Genomic DNA, 15,515 nt, shown 5'->3' with positions numbered 1-15,515 from the left:
TTTCCTCTTCTCCTCTTGCGCTTTGCTCCGAGGCTTGTTTTTTTATACTGAATTTGTAGTGTAAGTCCGCCTTTTACTTCGTCTTTGTTCCGATGCTTGTTTTCTCTGTTATATGTTTTAGTGGGTTGGGGTTACCAGCAAGCTAGCGGATTCCCGCTCATTTCCTTGGACTTTAGTCTCTGCATACTTCGTTTCACATTGCGATGGACTGCTGCGGACGCTACGAGTCACCCTAGGCAATCCAGCACCGTGAGCGGGACTGCAGGGTCACGCGACACTCAGAAAGCACTGGATTGGTTTCGATGGCTCTCGTGCTGTCTGTTGAGGTCCATTGTAAGGTGAAGTAGACTATCGTCACCGCTATTGGTGTGACCAAACTGACTAGACCTACAGAAAGACCGTCTTGCGCCAGGCGAGGCGCGACCGCTGCTGTGAGGGCAACTCAGAAGGAGAGCTGAGTGCTAGCTGCCACTGAGGTTTTGGCTTCCGCGCGTTTCGGCTGTCCGGTCTGCATTCGTGCTCCTTGGCCTGGACCCGGTTTGAGGCGGTGAGAAGTCAGTTGGACGGTGTTGTTGAGGAAACACGGGGAATGTCAATTCGAACGGTGCGGTATTACCCCGTTAATTGTATCTTGATGTGAAGAGCTTTGTCAACGCTGACTGCCCGACCCGTCGCCACAACGCGAACAACCGACACCGAGGTAGAAGAATGAATCGGTTGGTACCGTCCGCTGCCTGAAACCGCCACTCGATCAGCACCAAGAGGAATATCACAATTCGGACGAGAAGACAAGATAAGTACAGATCGAGTCATGGCAGCGTGGAAGACATTTTTCAACATTAGTCGCGAAGAAAATAAACAAGCCGCACGCTGTTGTGCAAAGAAACTATAAACGGTGCAGTCGGCGTATATCATCGAACTTTATTCGCCATCTGAAGAGGAAACACGAGAATGAGTATGCGAAGGGTGGAAAGGGCAGGCGAACCATCCAAAAATTGAATTGAATATGATAAGAAATATCAAGATTGGTAAAGCAAGCGTGAACTTATGCGTTTTAAAACAGGTTTCGTGACATGGTCTATACTGTATACCAGGGGTCTCCAAATTCCGGCCCGCGGAGGTTTTCCGACCGGCCCGTGGCTGGCTGCAGTCCTCCCAATGGAGCCCGGCCCACGGCCCACTTTCAGCACGCCCGCTGCTACTGGCAAAAAAATAAGCGCGTGTAAAACGGCGCCGCGGCGCGCACCAACCGTGTAAACGTAGATACCAGAAAAAAACAAAAAAAAAAAAAAAACAAGAGAGAACTGCTTACCGTAAGGCGTGTCCTCTGGTCAAATTAGTAATTGGACATTGTCATTAGCAGAATCCACACTCCTAATGCCCTGTTTCATATCTGGGTAACTAAGTACGTTCAAATTAATTTACGTCCCTATGTATATTGTGCTTGGTGTACTGTGTCGTAGCTATTAAATATTGTCAGCATAACTTAATTCTATCGTTTTCACTAGTCTTCTGCCCTGTGTGAACGTGCCAAAGTTCCTATGCGCTCTGGTTTATGCTGGTATGTTTTCTGGGCTCCAATTATTGCGTGATGTCATAAGCAGCTAAATGATTAAATTTCATAACAAAGTGAATGCATTCATCCACCTTAGAATCGTTTTGTTCCATGCTTACTCTAACTTTAAATATTGTATGTTTAAATGCTTAGATATCTAGGATTATTTATTTAGATTTTCCTCATTTACATCTGCTCATTTACATTTCCGGCACTCGAGACAGCGAGAGAGCCTCGATCCGGCCCCTTAGCCAAAAAGTTTGGAGACCCCTGCTCTATACGGTCCCTCGCGTGCTGCGCCGCAGAGGTTGCATTTTGTCAGGGGATGTGTTCTTGCCGCTGTGCATGGAGTCGCTTCCAGCAGTGTACTAGCCGTGTTGCTGTATTTGAAGAATACAGTAATATAGCTTATTCCTGCGCCACGCACGAACTGGATATTTTTTGGTCTTATCAATCAAACACTCTGGCCGCATATGTCCTAAAAGGGAAATGCAAAACAGTAAAAAAAAAAGAAAAGAAAATGAGTGAATTTAAGTTTTGCTGTTTGTTGCGAGCCACGCGGTCGCGAGACCGATGTCTTAAACAAGCATCGACATATCAAGGGGCTTTCTCGGTGTTTGCAGTACATTGTAAATAAACACTTCGTGCCACCAGCGGTCCGCTTAGTAAAATCAGTGCGTTTTTTGAGGAATATAGCTTTTTTTTTTTGCAATTTTCTCTGCATTTGATAATGTCAGCTTTATGCTGCTTATGCCGGCAATACAATGTAGCCGTCAAGTGCCAATTTTTACGTTTAGGAATTAAAAGAATGGAATGGAACGATTCCGCCATTCCAGGAGTGGGAATGAGCCCAGTGTCTCCATTCCTAGGAATTGAAAGGAATTGAATTATTGAAAACTCTAATTCCCCGGAATGGAATTGGAATGGAATGGGGGTGCCCATTCCGCAACACTGGCAACAGTCATTGCATCTCTAGTTTTATTTCCTTGGTATTGAGCGCGACAGCCATTATTCACTTTTTTTCGGGCATTTTAGGCATTGCCGGGAGGTAGGTGGGGCGTTGACGTGAGCTTAGGAATTCAGTAACAAGTCGTTTATGGCACCCCAGAAAAATACTTAAATGGTCGGGCATTATTTACACCCCGACGTCATTAGGAAGAGGGGAATAAAAGAAACGGTAAAACTAGGTATTTTCGGCCGACTTTAACTGTATTGAATTCGAAACTTCCAACAGAGTAAGCTTTTTTTTTTTCACCTCCGAGAAGAGATTAGACTATCAGAGTTTTAGTAATAGATTGTGGTATCGTTTTAGTAATAGTAATAGCGATGACATGTATTTATGATCATTGGCCTTAGCGTGGTTTTTACATAAGAACCTACACTCTAAAAAACGTTTGCGCGTCTACTTTCACGCACAACCCTCGGAGAACCAATCACCGCAACTTACGGAGGCGGCTCAGCGAATGACAACGCCGAAACATATGTTTAGACCAAAAAACGCAGTCTGCGTTGTTACATTAAGCAATGCAAAACGTCACGCTTGCATTGCTTAATGTCACAACTCAGACTGCGGTTTTCGTCTAAACATATGTTTCGGCATTGTCATTAGCTGAGCTGCTTCCGTAAGTTACGGTGATTTGCTCTCCGAGTGTTTTGCGGGAAAGCAGACGCACGGGCTTTTTTTAGAGTGTAGTTTTGGGGCAAAATTAATATGTCATGCAATCGCATTGTACATCTCCTACAACTACGTTTACCCTACATAACGACTTATATAAAACATATAAATTTGATGTCACTAACTTTATAAAACGGGGAGGTATATTTTTACTTATTGGTTGTTCCCATAAACTTACAATATAATTTATTCCGACATGGGCAAACGCCAGATTATAACAAGAGGCAGCAAACCTTCTGCGATAATAATTTCTTGGTATTCACTTCAGTATTATTTGTTGCTCGTTTTCCCATAACGCTTCAGACATTATATAAGAAAAGCATACTTCTTCTGGAAGTAAAACGACTGGCTCGTTAAGCTCCGAGCTTAAACTTTTGCAAGCGGAATCGCTTTTGTTTAGCCCTTGATTTGTTATATTTTTTATTCTGGAATTAACAATATAGCGGCGTCAACTTTTTTTTCTTGAGCTCACTGCTGTTTTTATCACCGTCATCAGCACAAAGACTGGAAAGCTTCGCTTCATTGATGACTTTTCCAACCATTTTGCATTGCTCTAATATTGTTGTCATATCCGTAGCCCTCAGACATAAAATATTTCTAATATATAATATGCCGTGTCACCAACATCTAAAATAAACCACAAATTGTACAGGAATATTTGAGACTTGGCCAGATACAGCTGTAATTCAAAACTCGTCTGACTTTTATGGGATAGCCCTTAAAGTGTATTCCTAAAGATCCCAATTTGTGGTTAGCTGCCTCAACGTTCTACGTTCAGGAGGCAAATCATAACCGAGATATACGCTCCAAGCAGCACGACAAAAAGATGCGAAACTAGATCCGAAGTTTGGCAGTCCTGGTGGCCTAACTGTGGGCGTATCAGGGTATTATACGTTCTTAGTACGGAAGTACTTTTCTTCTGACTTTTTTTTTTCTGGTTCGCCACATAATTGCCAAAGAGCCAGATAGAAGCCAAAAATGGCAAGTATCAAACGAACAATTTCAAATGAGGCCTAATTCTGGCTCTTGTTTTGTAATTTAAACCCGAAGATGCCAGGGGATAACCGAACAAGCAGGCAGTAAAGCCTAACTATGTGGCAATATTGGGTCAAAATGCCCGGACTCGGCTAAAGGAATATCAAGTTTGATTATTCTCTGGCTCGTTCGGCTGTTCAGGGTCCTACATTTTCACAGGAAAAGAAAACACATTACAGCCAAAATCACTTAGAACCATAATCAAAAACGCACGAACCACAAAAGAGGTTGGTAGTACGTCTAATGAGCCACCAAAACAAGTTTTATTTCGTTCTCATAGCGAAGTGCACTCCCATTTTCTAACATGAAACTTGTATCAATGTTCGTTGTGGTATTGGTTGGATCATTCTTCACTCCGGCAAACGTTCGTCATATTATGATTTGTTACAGAAGTTCGAGAACGAAATGTTATCAAATCTTCATTCTTCCCCCTATTTGTTGTGGTGCGCGTGATCGTGGGGCGTGGCTGCTACGCATGTACCAGGGGCTCCCTGGAAGATGTTGCCCTCCGGATCGTTCAGCTTGCACTCGTATCCTTCTTGGCAACGTTCATTGTGAAGTTTAATACATGTTTCGCCAGCACACTGCAATATTTTAAAAAAGACGAATTAAAACATGCCATAAGTATTTCGCTCATATCATCTTTAAGTTCCGCGATATTTTCACAGATGCATCCCCCCGAATAATAGCAGATACTCTCCTTTCGAGACGGTGTGTAAAATTTTACCAGTTTTAATTTATGCGCAATTTTAAGATTCTGTTTTAAACGACGTTAAAGCCAGCTTTTCCTCCTTTATAAATGGACATTGTGGGCAGCGAAGATCTCGGCCGCAATTTTCGCTGGAGCCTATCCTATATTCAGAAACTAAAGAATGACATTTATTTTGTGACCCAGGAAGCAGTACGGCTCTACCGAAACCTGCCGTACAGCGGAACGTTATGAGCGCGAGCTTGTGACTGGGAAAACACCGCTCGGACTATGACTATTCTCGATGCCCGATATATGCCTGTGGCATATATCGGGGATCGAGAATTTGAGATAAAAATCTACAGACGCCAACACCTGAAATAAAGACATCATTTATATTAGCTGTTCGTGAAATATAGGAGGCTTTTAGATTTTTTTTTGTCCACTCGTTTTGCACCTTAGAAGATTGTACACAAGAAAAAAAAATATTGAAGAAAGACATGAGCGTGACAATTGTTAACAGACAGGAACAACAATGAAAGGAAGGCAACATGTCGTTATACCCAGGAACACTCACATTTTGAAAAATTAAAGTGGAACAATTATACACCATTTGCAAACAACTGCATATTATTACTGTGCCAGAAGCTGTAATCTTTCTACGTTTCATTTTAAAATCAGTACCAATATACGCAAGTTTCTTTCCCTAAGCGTAAAGATTATAAATAGCCCATAATCCATACTCAAATAGCGCATCAATAAGTTTCTGAGTAGTAAAACCAAAAATGTAGTCCGCGATATACTCTAAATCAATCAGTCACCACAATGTGATCAATTGGCTTTTTTATTGTAGGGAATGACCTAATTATTCCGGTTAAATTCATAATTTAATGTAACCAGGGTACTTTACGTAATTTGAGCCAAGGTTAAAAAATATTTGGTGCATTTTAGGCAGATAAAATAAAACTAATAAATTTTTTCATTGCTGGGAGCAAGGCAGGATATTTTTTTGTATTTTGTCCAATGAACTAAATCAGTGGTTTTATCAAGGATTTTGAATTAACAGCATTGGCTTTTATTGGCTTCTAGAACGTTTGCGAATTATGAAAAAAAAAACGGGTGACTGCGCATGTGGACCTTGTATTGCAGCGCTCTCGACTATGGCTTGAATAAACTATGCCTGCATGCTGAATATAGCACTCTTGACGGGGTGCTGCTGTTGACAAAATCGCGTTTTTTGTGTTTCTTTTCTTTCTTTTTTATTTGGGCACTTTTTCGAAGTCCGGAAAAACAGAACCGCTTTAGAAATTCCTTGATAAAAATCACTGAATTGGATGTTCCCGAAGACGCTCTACAACTTTATTATTGGAAAGTTTGCTCTAGCTTAAATATTTCAAAAGTTCAATAACTAATCTTAATTCATTAGTTATTTGGGAAAAATACAAAAAAAAGCCTGACTTGCTCCAGACAATAAAAAAAAATTATTCGTTTGGTTTCGTCTTCCTAAAATGCACTAATATATATTTAAACCATTGGCTCGAGTTACGTGGAATACCTGGTGTATGCATATCCTTTGCAGAAGGGCAAAGTAGGGTTTATTTTTTGTTGTTTTAATTATTCGTTCAACTAGTTCCTTTTTTTTAGTAAAATGCATTTTATGGCAAACATCAAAATTAAAGTTCGTGGTGAATGCGCACTGTTACGCTTGTAGGGTAGAACTTATCGAGGAAATGGTAAATTTACAACAAAAAATATAATTCTCTAGCTTCTTGTGAACGCGAATTAGGCTTTGCATTAATATTTTGTCTTTACATACCGTGATTCTATCCAGGTTAAAGATTATGAATATTATTAAATATTGAGGACATTTCTCGCTAAATGTGGATACGCGCCCGACTACACATCTCACAGGAAAAGAAGACCAAGGAGCATGTGCTAAGAAGAAGATGAAGTGAGGTTACCGGCGCGAGCAGAGCCAGTTGGAACCGTTGATCGATGCAACATCAACCTTCAAGAGCCCTCCATATGTCTAGACTGTAAATATATTGTATAAATCTCTTTTGTAAACCGGAGTGATCTAAATTATCGAATAAATATCACCATAGATGTCGTTAAGCGAGATAGCAGGTTAATCTGGAGCCCTCAAAATGCCCTTGCGTATTGGCAGTGAATTTGATAGAGAGATAATTTATGTTCTGTGGCTATTTGTAACTGAATACTTTACACTAAGAGAATCACATGATTTGGCAAACCTTGTCGCAGAAGTCACAGCAGCCGCATGAGCCCTTGTGAGACCCACAAGTACAGGTAACAGGAGCGCAGGACGCCGGGTCACAGGTTACATCTTTACAATTAGGAGGACTGGTGGACAGAACTCTGTGTATTTAAAGAAGCAAAAGATGTTATTTTCATGAATGGATGTGATGGATGGTGCTGCTCGCCACTAAAGTTATCAGTATTTCTTTTTTTTTTCTATTTTTAATGCAACTCAAGTAACACGAAAATAACAATTCACATTTTTTATTTCAAATTTAGAAAAGTCCATGCGCAACTCGGGTTGAATGAAAATCTTTATAATGGTATATTACAAAGAACAAATTTATTTATTACGACCAATGATGGCTGACACAAAGATTGTTACTATTTTCGCCCATACTTGGTTTCATATTTGTTTCAAGTCGCCTTGTTGTGCTTTTCTTTTTTCGAGCATAAGGAGCTATTTTGAGTTATTTTCTAGACATTACCCGTCTATTACCTTACCAAGACTCCAACACCTAGTCTTAATAGCCGTACTCGTGGTCTACACGTCGTTCGTGGCCATTGCTTGAGGACTTTCATTCCCGCGAGTCACATTCGCCTTCTGATGCGACTTATAAAAAATTTCAAGATGCACTTCTGTAGGATGGTGTTACTCTCGCGAGCAATGACGCACACCAGTGCCTTGAAATTGAGTCGCCAAACTGTTCGAGGTCTAGTGCGATCCGGCAGAGCGATGAAGCTCGCTCTCTTAAATTGGGCGGGACCGAGTTTATCACCTTTCTAATCTAATATGTTTTCGCACAAACAAAAAACGATTTTTTCACTTTTTTGTTTTACAGAAGTGCCAAATATATTTACTCACCCAACGGTTGCAACAGCAACAATCAACAGTAACAGGAGGGCAGCGTTCATGTTGAAATCTAGAGGGACTGCAGTGAGACACAAACGTATAAGTTACGCTTCTAGCTGTTTGCTTGTCGTAAAAATGGCAAGGCGAATTTCGTTGATCCCTAATAAAAAGGCGCTTTTAAATTTAAGAATCTAGTTTTTTTACAAACATTTCGTTTCTCAATCAAGAAACAAAAATCGGCGTCCGTAGATGATTTGTTGTCATTGAACGAAATTCACTTTAGAGAAAAATATGCTAGTATATTACATATTCTCGAAACGCATGTCGCCATATACCTTCACGCAAAAACATGAATCAACCTACACTCATGCGCATGACTTGATTTGTGTTTCTTTATGACTTTATAAAATCTTTCTTTCGAACACAGGCATTACTGTGGCCTACAAAGGTCAATCCCGGGCTGGCATCAAAGCATTTCTCGTAACAATATCGGCTTTACTGTAGCGGTCTTTCAGCTGTAAGGAGTCAGTCCAATATTATTATTCCTATTCAACATTATTCTCGCCGCGTGACTTGCCGGCGTTATTTCGAAATTTGTGTAACTGTTGTTGGTTTCTTTGTCAATAAATATTTGCCAATTGAAAATTATAAAAATCAAATTCATAGCAGTTTTTTTTTTTTTTTGCGGTATACAAAATAAGAGTTGTATTAATATATAATCCTCGGAATACGGGTGCGTTGGCAAAATAAAAGCCTGAAAAACGCTCCGACTTAAATATGCATATCTGTGATTTCACGCTGAGTATTACCAGATCATGCAAGACTCCATGATCGCTGTTGCATCGCAAGCGTCATTTCGCCTCCACTGTTTTTTTTTTATATATATATATTGTTTTTGTGGCTCCATCAGTAGAGAGTTTTAGGGAAACATTTTTGCCTATCCCATATGGTACGACAGGCCCTCCGTTATGCACTATGCCTATGGGAGTCTTCTTCGGTAGCGCATGTGAAGTTCGTACCGGTGGGCCCATGGTACCGTATCGGACGTGCAAAAACAATTCCCTAAAACTCTCTATTGACCGAGACCTTCTTGTAATGCCGTGGTCAGGTAGCCATGCATTCTGCGAAAAAATATTCCCACGCGCAAATTTATGGAGTAGCCGGCACTGGACAAACAGTGCTAACGTCTAAAAAATCTCATTTGTTAAAAAAGAAGACATTTTCAGAGTGAAGTCGAGTGCCTTAGAGTTAGCCTGCAGAATATATTACAGTTGCATGTTATTTTTCATTTAATGCGAGGTTTTTGGCAAAGGAATTATTGTTTGATCCTAATGCCATTAATGCAAAGGCGCAAGCAAGCTGGTCAAGAATGGCGATAATAATACTTGGACGAGGGGAAAAAGTGGGGCAAAGGACAAACACAAATCTCCAAACACAGCTAGATGGCTGGTGCGCGACCATTTTCTCGGTCGCGCACCAATCATCTAGCTGTGTTTGGGGATTTGTGTTTGTCCTTTGTCCTACTTGTTCCCCTTCTCTTGAGATTATCGTTATTTGATGCCACCATTAGAAACGGGCTCTAAGCAGTGTATACAAACCAAAAGGCTTAGTACCAATTGTAGCTTTAATTCCGGGAAAAGGTTATAGATGTTTATATGTAAGTAATTCAAATTTAATCGGGAATAAACATCAAAATAAAAATTCCAAAACATTTCTTCGTCGTCAAGCCTAAGATTCAACTGAGAAGGAAAAAATATGTCCTATTTTATTTTGAAATATCATACGATGCCTTATTCACTCACCTGAGAAGAACCACGATGAATATAACGCTGAAGGGAACTAAGCTGGAACATGTACACACGTCGTTTTATAGCAGTCTTTATTTGCACGACCGACCAATAAAATGGTAAGCCGGCAAAAAAACAAAAATAAAAGGCGCTCGTTCTCGCGTCCTTGATTGCGCGATCGCCGTCTTGAGACATCTCCAAAACACATATATAACCGATACTCCGATGCAACGCCCAACAAAAAAAGTCAAGGTCGCTTAAGCTTCGAAACAAAACTTCCGACTGGCGACGAAAAAAAAAGAAAAACAAAAAGCTACCTCATCTATCTTTATCTCGAGTTTGCTTAAGTGTCTGCTTCCTCGGCGTCAAAAAAAACAACAAAAAAAAACATCGTTTTATTGAATAGAAAACAAAAACACCTGCACGCGACACGACTACGTTTTCGCTTGTTTCGGCTTTCCCAGAAAACATTTAAAAAAGGCTATATTTCCGCCGAAGTTTATTTGTATTATTTTAGAGATATATAAGCAAAGCCCTCCGGCGACGAAAAGAGGGGTCAAGGAAAAAGACGAGATGCGCGTTGGCGCGGAGATTGGCTGATTGTAGCGTGTAGAAGTGCATCGCAGTCTGGCGGCACGTTGAGATGGAGCACGTGGAGCAAAGGAAACCTCGCTCCACCATGTTTCAATCTACCACTCGAATGGCGGCATAATTTCAAAACTTCTTGTCTTATTTTTTTCATGTTTGGACGGGCGTTTATATGCGTGAATTCGTATATTATAACTACTCCGTTATTGCTTTTGACAGACACCAAGCTAGCAATCGTACAACATTTACTGAATTCCTTCCTGCGTGCCGAGACATTAGCCCACACGACCGAAGACCGACTTCTCGGTGAAACGTGGGTACGCCCAAGTCGACATCAGCAACGTGACTGACGGGTGGTTCGTGCAGGCACGTGTTCCTTCGATGAGCATGTCACTTTGGAGTGCTTGCCTCAAGACGCAAAGCATGAGCCGGCGGCAGTCCCTTTCAATAATGGGTATAAAGTAATGCATAATACCTTGTCTACCGAAGTCTGTCCAGTCCAATTTGAGAAAACGTTTTCTCATCATGTCACGCTTAAAGTTTTTTTGTTTTTTTTTTCATAATGGTGCGCTTGCAAGTTATATTCAAGCTTCAATTTTCCATCATTGACATTAGATTCCCTGTCAACGTCGACTACTAAAACTGCGCCTAGCTCCATTTGATAATTCTTAAATAAATAAATTTTTATAGAGTTAAAGTTTCACTCTTTGGCGCTTCATGGGTTCCGTTTCTGTAACTGTAGCAGTTGCAAATAAGGTAAAGCAGGGAGGTGAAGCATTCATTTAAAAAACTCGGAAGCCGCCTTTAACGACAAAACCGTACTACGCACGAAATGCAGTATTTAGGAGCGATTGTTCCAATTGTTTGGCTGACATTAAACAGTCATTCCGGTAGTAAAGACCCTATATTTTTATAAATTTTGGAGGAAACTGCATTGGTCTGGCACTTGACCAGAGAGGTGTGGTGGAAGGGAAGCTAACAGGGGGGCACTGTAGGACGGTTAAGAAAAGGACCGGGAGAAGGGGGAGAAGGAAGGAAGGAGAGAAAAATGAAGAAGCTGGTGTGTCACATGGCCAAGGAAGGGGGAGAGGGAGGAGAGGGTGGGAGGGAACCATAGAAAATTAGTGGAGAGATTTGAAAAGAAGAAAGGAGTGAGGGGTGGAAAAAAAATTGGTGAGTCACCAATATATATTTCGCGAAATTTAGCGGTGAAGCAAAATTTTGCATAGGTCACGTGACGTCAGGTCATGTGACGTCAATGTCCCCCGCTAAATTTAACGTGGAAACTGGATTGTTGTATAAGTCACGTGAAGTTAATTTTTTCGCTATATTTAGGGGGTAACTGAATTGGTGTTTACATTACGTGACACCGATTACCCCACTTAATTTAGCAGGTAAATCGAATTGGTATTGTGGGTCACGGAAAGTGAATTTTCCTGCTATATTAAGGGGGAAATGAATTTACGGATAGGTCATGTGACGTTAATTTCTCCACTTTGTATATGTGTCACGCGATGTTATGCCACGTGACGTCGTTTAGCCCCCGCTAAATATAGCGGAAAATGCGCGCACGGACGGACGGACGAACAAAATATTTTAATTGTGGGCTCTGTTGTAAAGCATTTCATGCTCTAAAAAGATGAGACGCACATGTAGGGCGCACAATTGGCGATCATATTCTGAGTTTCTCTCCTACTTTTGCATTTGTATTCACACACATGGCGATAAAATTTCAGTAAATAACAAATCTATTTTACGACGAAATAAGCGACCGTACTCATATTCAACTGGTATTATAAGAAACACTAAACAAAGATTATGAATCGCGATGTGAAACCGTGATATTGTCACGATCCTCCTACTTACGCAATATTCAATAAAATATTGGTCACAAATGAATCATGTGTATTCATGCATGAATATATTATATTGTTAACAAACCTCATATGCGGTCTTCTGGTGGTGGGTAGTATAAGTATATACAGCCAGAAGTGCAATGATTCTCGTGCTATTTAACAGCCGCTCGGGGTTTACCAGAAGAAATTTTATTTACTTTTCTCGCTCATTTTAACGGTGCTTTCTAATTAAAAAGAAAATTTTCAAAACGCCATGATGTTTTGAGAACCTTAAAAACGTGGGATGGCACATGCAAACGCAACAACTTCAGAAGAAGGTATTAAGGCTCCTGAATATATTTCTTTGGGTTTCATTTTAATTCTTTGACTATTAAATACTTTGGAGATTTGTATGTCATATAATGCTGCAGAAAAGGCGGAAGAATGAAGTTAAATGTGAATTATGTTTCATACTTCAATTGGACGAAATGCGATGGTGCAATGTTTATATTTGATGAACAAAACATATCTCTGTCTCTATTTCTGCGTCACGACAAAACTGCACTTACGAAAATTACAAGCAAAAAGTCCGGTATCAAAGTAATCTAAAGTGCCACGTGGTGGAATGCACTCTTTAAAAAAAGGTAGTAACTCCAGCAGGTATTACCTTCTTCTGGTCGTTACTACCTCTCACTATTTACAACCTCAAACGCGAGATACGTAGGGAAAGGAAGGCCGGGGAGGAGGGAGCACACAAAACGCTAAAGAGAGGAGGAGGTTTCCCCCTTTTTTCTTCAGCCAAATACTTTACGTAAAGTATTTGCTTCAGCGGTCCGTCAAATACTTTACGTTCCGTCTCCTTCCTCCTCGCCGGCCTGCCTTACCCTCGCCCTTCCTTCGTGACTTGGAACACACTATAACCATTTACAACCCCAAAAGCTCGTACAAGATAGCGGCGTCTGCTACACCGCATGTCGCCAGAGTTAGTGACGCACTTATTGTTTTGGAACGCAGAGGCATAGCCTCCTCTATGTATAGAGGAGGCTATGGCAGAGGGATGGTACCCATACACAATCGTAGCGTAAAATATTGTAGGAGGTGGCATGTTTAAGGGCTGGAGCTGACTTTATAACGATCGAAGCTTCTGTTCCAACACGTCGGGGAAGCCAGTGCTGCCGCGAGCGCAGCCATTATGGTTGTAAATTGTAATGGCCGTGCGGCTTCTGACCTTCTTCCCGTTTGCATTGTTTTGGCAGCGCTTATATTTCATTTTGATTTTAACTGGGATGAAAATAGTCACGTAGCACGTCATAAAACGTTTTCAAACAAGAACAAAACAAAATAAAGACTTCTTTTGTTGTTTTTGTGTATTCTCGTGTTTTCAATTTCTTTTTTTTTTTTTTTTTTGTTGTTGTTGTACAACAAGCACTTTGACCCAGATGGAGTTTGCGAAACGCTAATTTCTGCGAGAACCTGACGTTTTGCCTTGTGTCGTGTGAGGTTCTCCTGTTACCGTGTTGGTGTGCATACGCACCGTTCGTGAGCTCGACTGGGCGAGTCTGTGCGTTGACGTGAACTGCTCCGAGAATAGGCCTAACAGGCCTGTGACGAGCGGACGCTGGTCAACGGATCCGCCACCCGACGGCGATCATTCGGCCGCTTCAGTGGCATGAGTTTCGCCGTTCAAGAAACTTCGCTGATTCACTCCTACTTGACACTGAGAACGTTTTCTTCACGGTCTGTGTGAGATCGGTGGTTTGATTAATCTCATGGAGCTGTCTTCGGTCGTGTCAGTGACCGTAAGAGCGTAAAGTACCGACCAGAAAGCACAAATGCAGTGTAAATACGGTGCGGTTTCCTTGGAGACGCGCATGAGCAAAGTCAGGGAGTCTAAGCGGTGAAGGGAGAACATGGCAGCTGGGAACTCATGGCGACAAAATTGTATAGACTGTTGCGAATACATACTGTGCGTACTGTTACTTCTTAAAAAGAGGTACATATTTTGGAATGTTTAGCAACGATATTAGAGACAAATATTGGCGCAAAAGCAGCACCATATTAGTAACATCGTTTACGGACGAGGTGTTGCTTTCGCTATCGGATTCATCGGAAAACCGGCGCCACCACAAGGTCGATCTTACTAAAAGGTCTGGCTACATCGGCCCAAGCGGGATTTGCAGTTAAGCGTCTAACACGCTAACTTTGAACATTTTTTTTCGCCGTAGGTGCGTTTTGTTTCTCACTCACTGCGTTGCTCTATTTTCTAGTCATTTTCCGACCCCAAATACCTATTGTTCTGAGTATACTCAGAACAATAGGTATTTGCGGTCGAAACAAAACTTTGTGCACCGTGTAAACAATGGGTGACGACCTTTGTTCTTATGTAGCACATGTGGGTATGTTTTGTCTAAAATGGGGAGGAAGAAAGAAGGATGAGCCCTTGAGTTTCGCAAGTAGTGCCTGATTTCTGCGCAAGGTGCTCCCTAGTGCGCACATTCTACTAGTAACGTTCTGCACTCCTCAACTGCTGATATGTTTTGGCGACATCGAGGCCAACCCCGGGCACACTCATACCAAGCTTGATCAAATACTTGAAAAACTGCACACTGTCATATCTGGAAATGCAAGCCATGAAAAGAGACCATGGACAATCTAAAGTATCTCACGTCGGGGATCGGAGGCTTAACGAACATGGTGTCTAAACTAGAGGCCACGGTAGGCGAAATCGCGGCAGTTAAAACGGCAATAATGCGCACAATCCAGTTGGTTACGGAAGCTCAAAAACAAATCCAGTAAGTGTCTTTAAAACAGCGAGAAATTAATGAATTGTATGGTGTTTAGACGCATTCGAAAACCAAATAAAAAGTAACCTGCTTATTAAAGGTAATTTTTGAAGAAGGAAATGAGTCATGGTCCCAGAAAGAGCGTATCGCACGCACTTGCTTTTCGGACCGTTTGCAGATAAAAGCCGGTGACATAGAGCGAGCACACCGCATTGGTCAAAGGAGAGAAAGCTTGCACAGGCCAATTATTGTTAAATATCTGAACTTTAGAAAAAAACAAGAAATGCTTTATAAAGCTTCGAGGCTAAAGTCAAATGACAGTCCTCGAGTCTGGATCGAGGAGGATTACTCGCTAAGAGTAAGGCTAATTCTAAAGAAGCTATGGGATTTCGGAAAGTCATTGCGAACTACAAACGATAGAGCAAACATGGTTTATGATAAGCTTTTTGTGAACCTGAAG

The 15,515-nt window shown here is 41.3% G+C and overlaps 1 protein-coding gene across 1 annotated transcript; it reads right to left on the bottom strand.

The window, feature by feature from the left end:
* Positions 1-4,489: 4,489 nt before the first annotated feature.
* Positions 4,490-10,199, bottom strand: LOC8051388 (8.6 kDa transglutaminase substrate). Its single transcript, XM_029982763.3, has 4 exons — positions 9,865-10,199; positions 8,075-8,141; positions 7,206-7,329; positions 4,490-4,849 (listed from the first exon to the last, which is right to left on the bottom strand). The coding sequence occupies exons 2-4, from the start codon at positions 8,122-8,124 to the stop codon at positions 4,697-4,699; spliced, it is 327 nt and encodes a 108-aa protein (XP_029838623.1). The 5' UTR covers positions 8,125-8,141; positions 9,865-10,199; the 3' UTR covers positions 4,490-4,696.
* Between the last annotated feature and the right edge of the window lie 5,316 nt (positions 10,200-15,515).

This window comes from Ixodes scapularis, unplaced genomic scaffold (genome assembly GCF_016920785.2).
Source record: "Ixodes scapularis isolate PalLabHiFi unplaced genomic scaffold, ASM1692078v2 PGA_scaffold0__279_contigs__length_252992795, whole genome shotgun sequence".
Classification (NCBI taxonomy): Eukaryota; Metazoa; Arthropoda; class Arachnida; order Ixodida; family Ixodidae; genus Ixodes; species Ixodes scapularis.
This window is presented reverse-complemented; position numbering and strand designations above follow the sequence as displayed.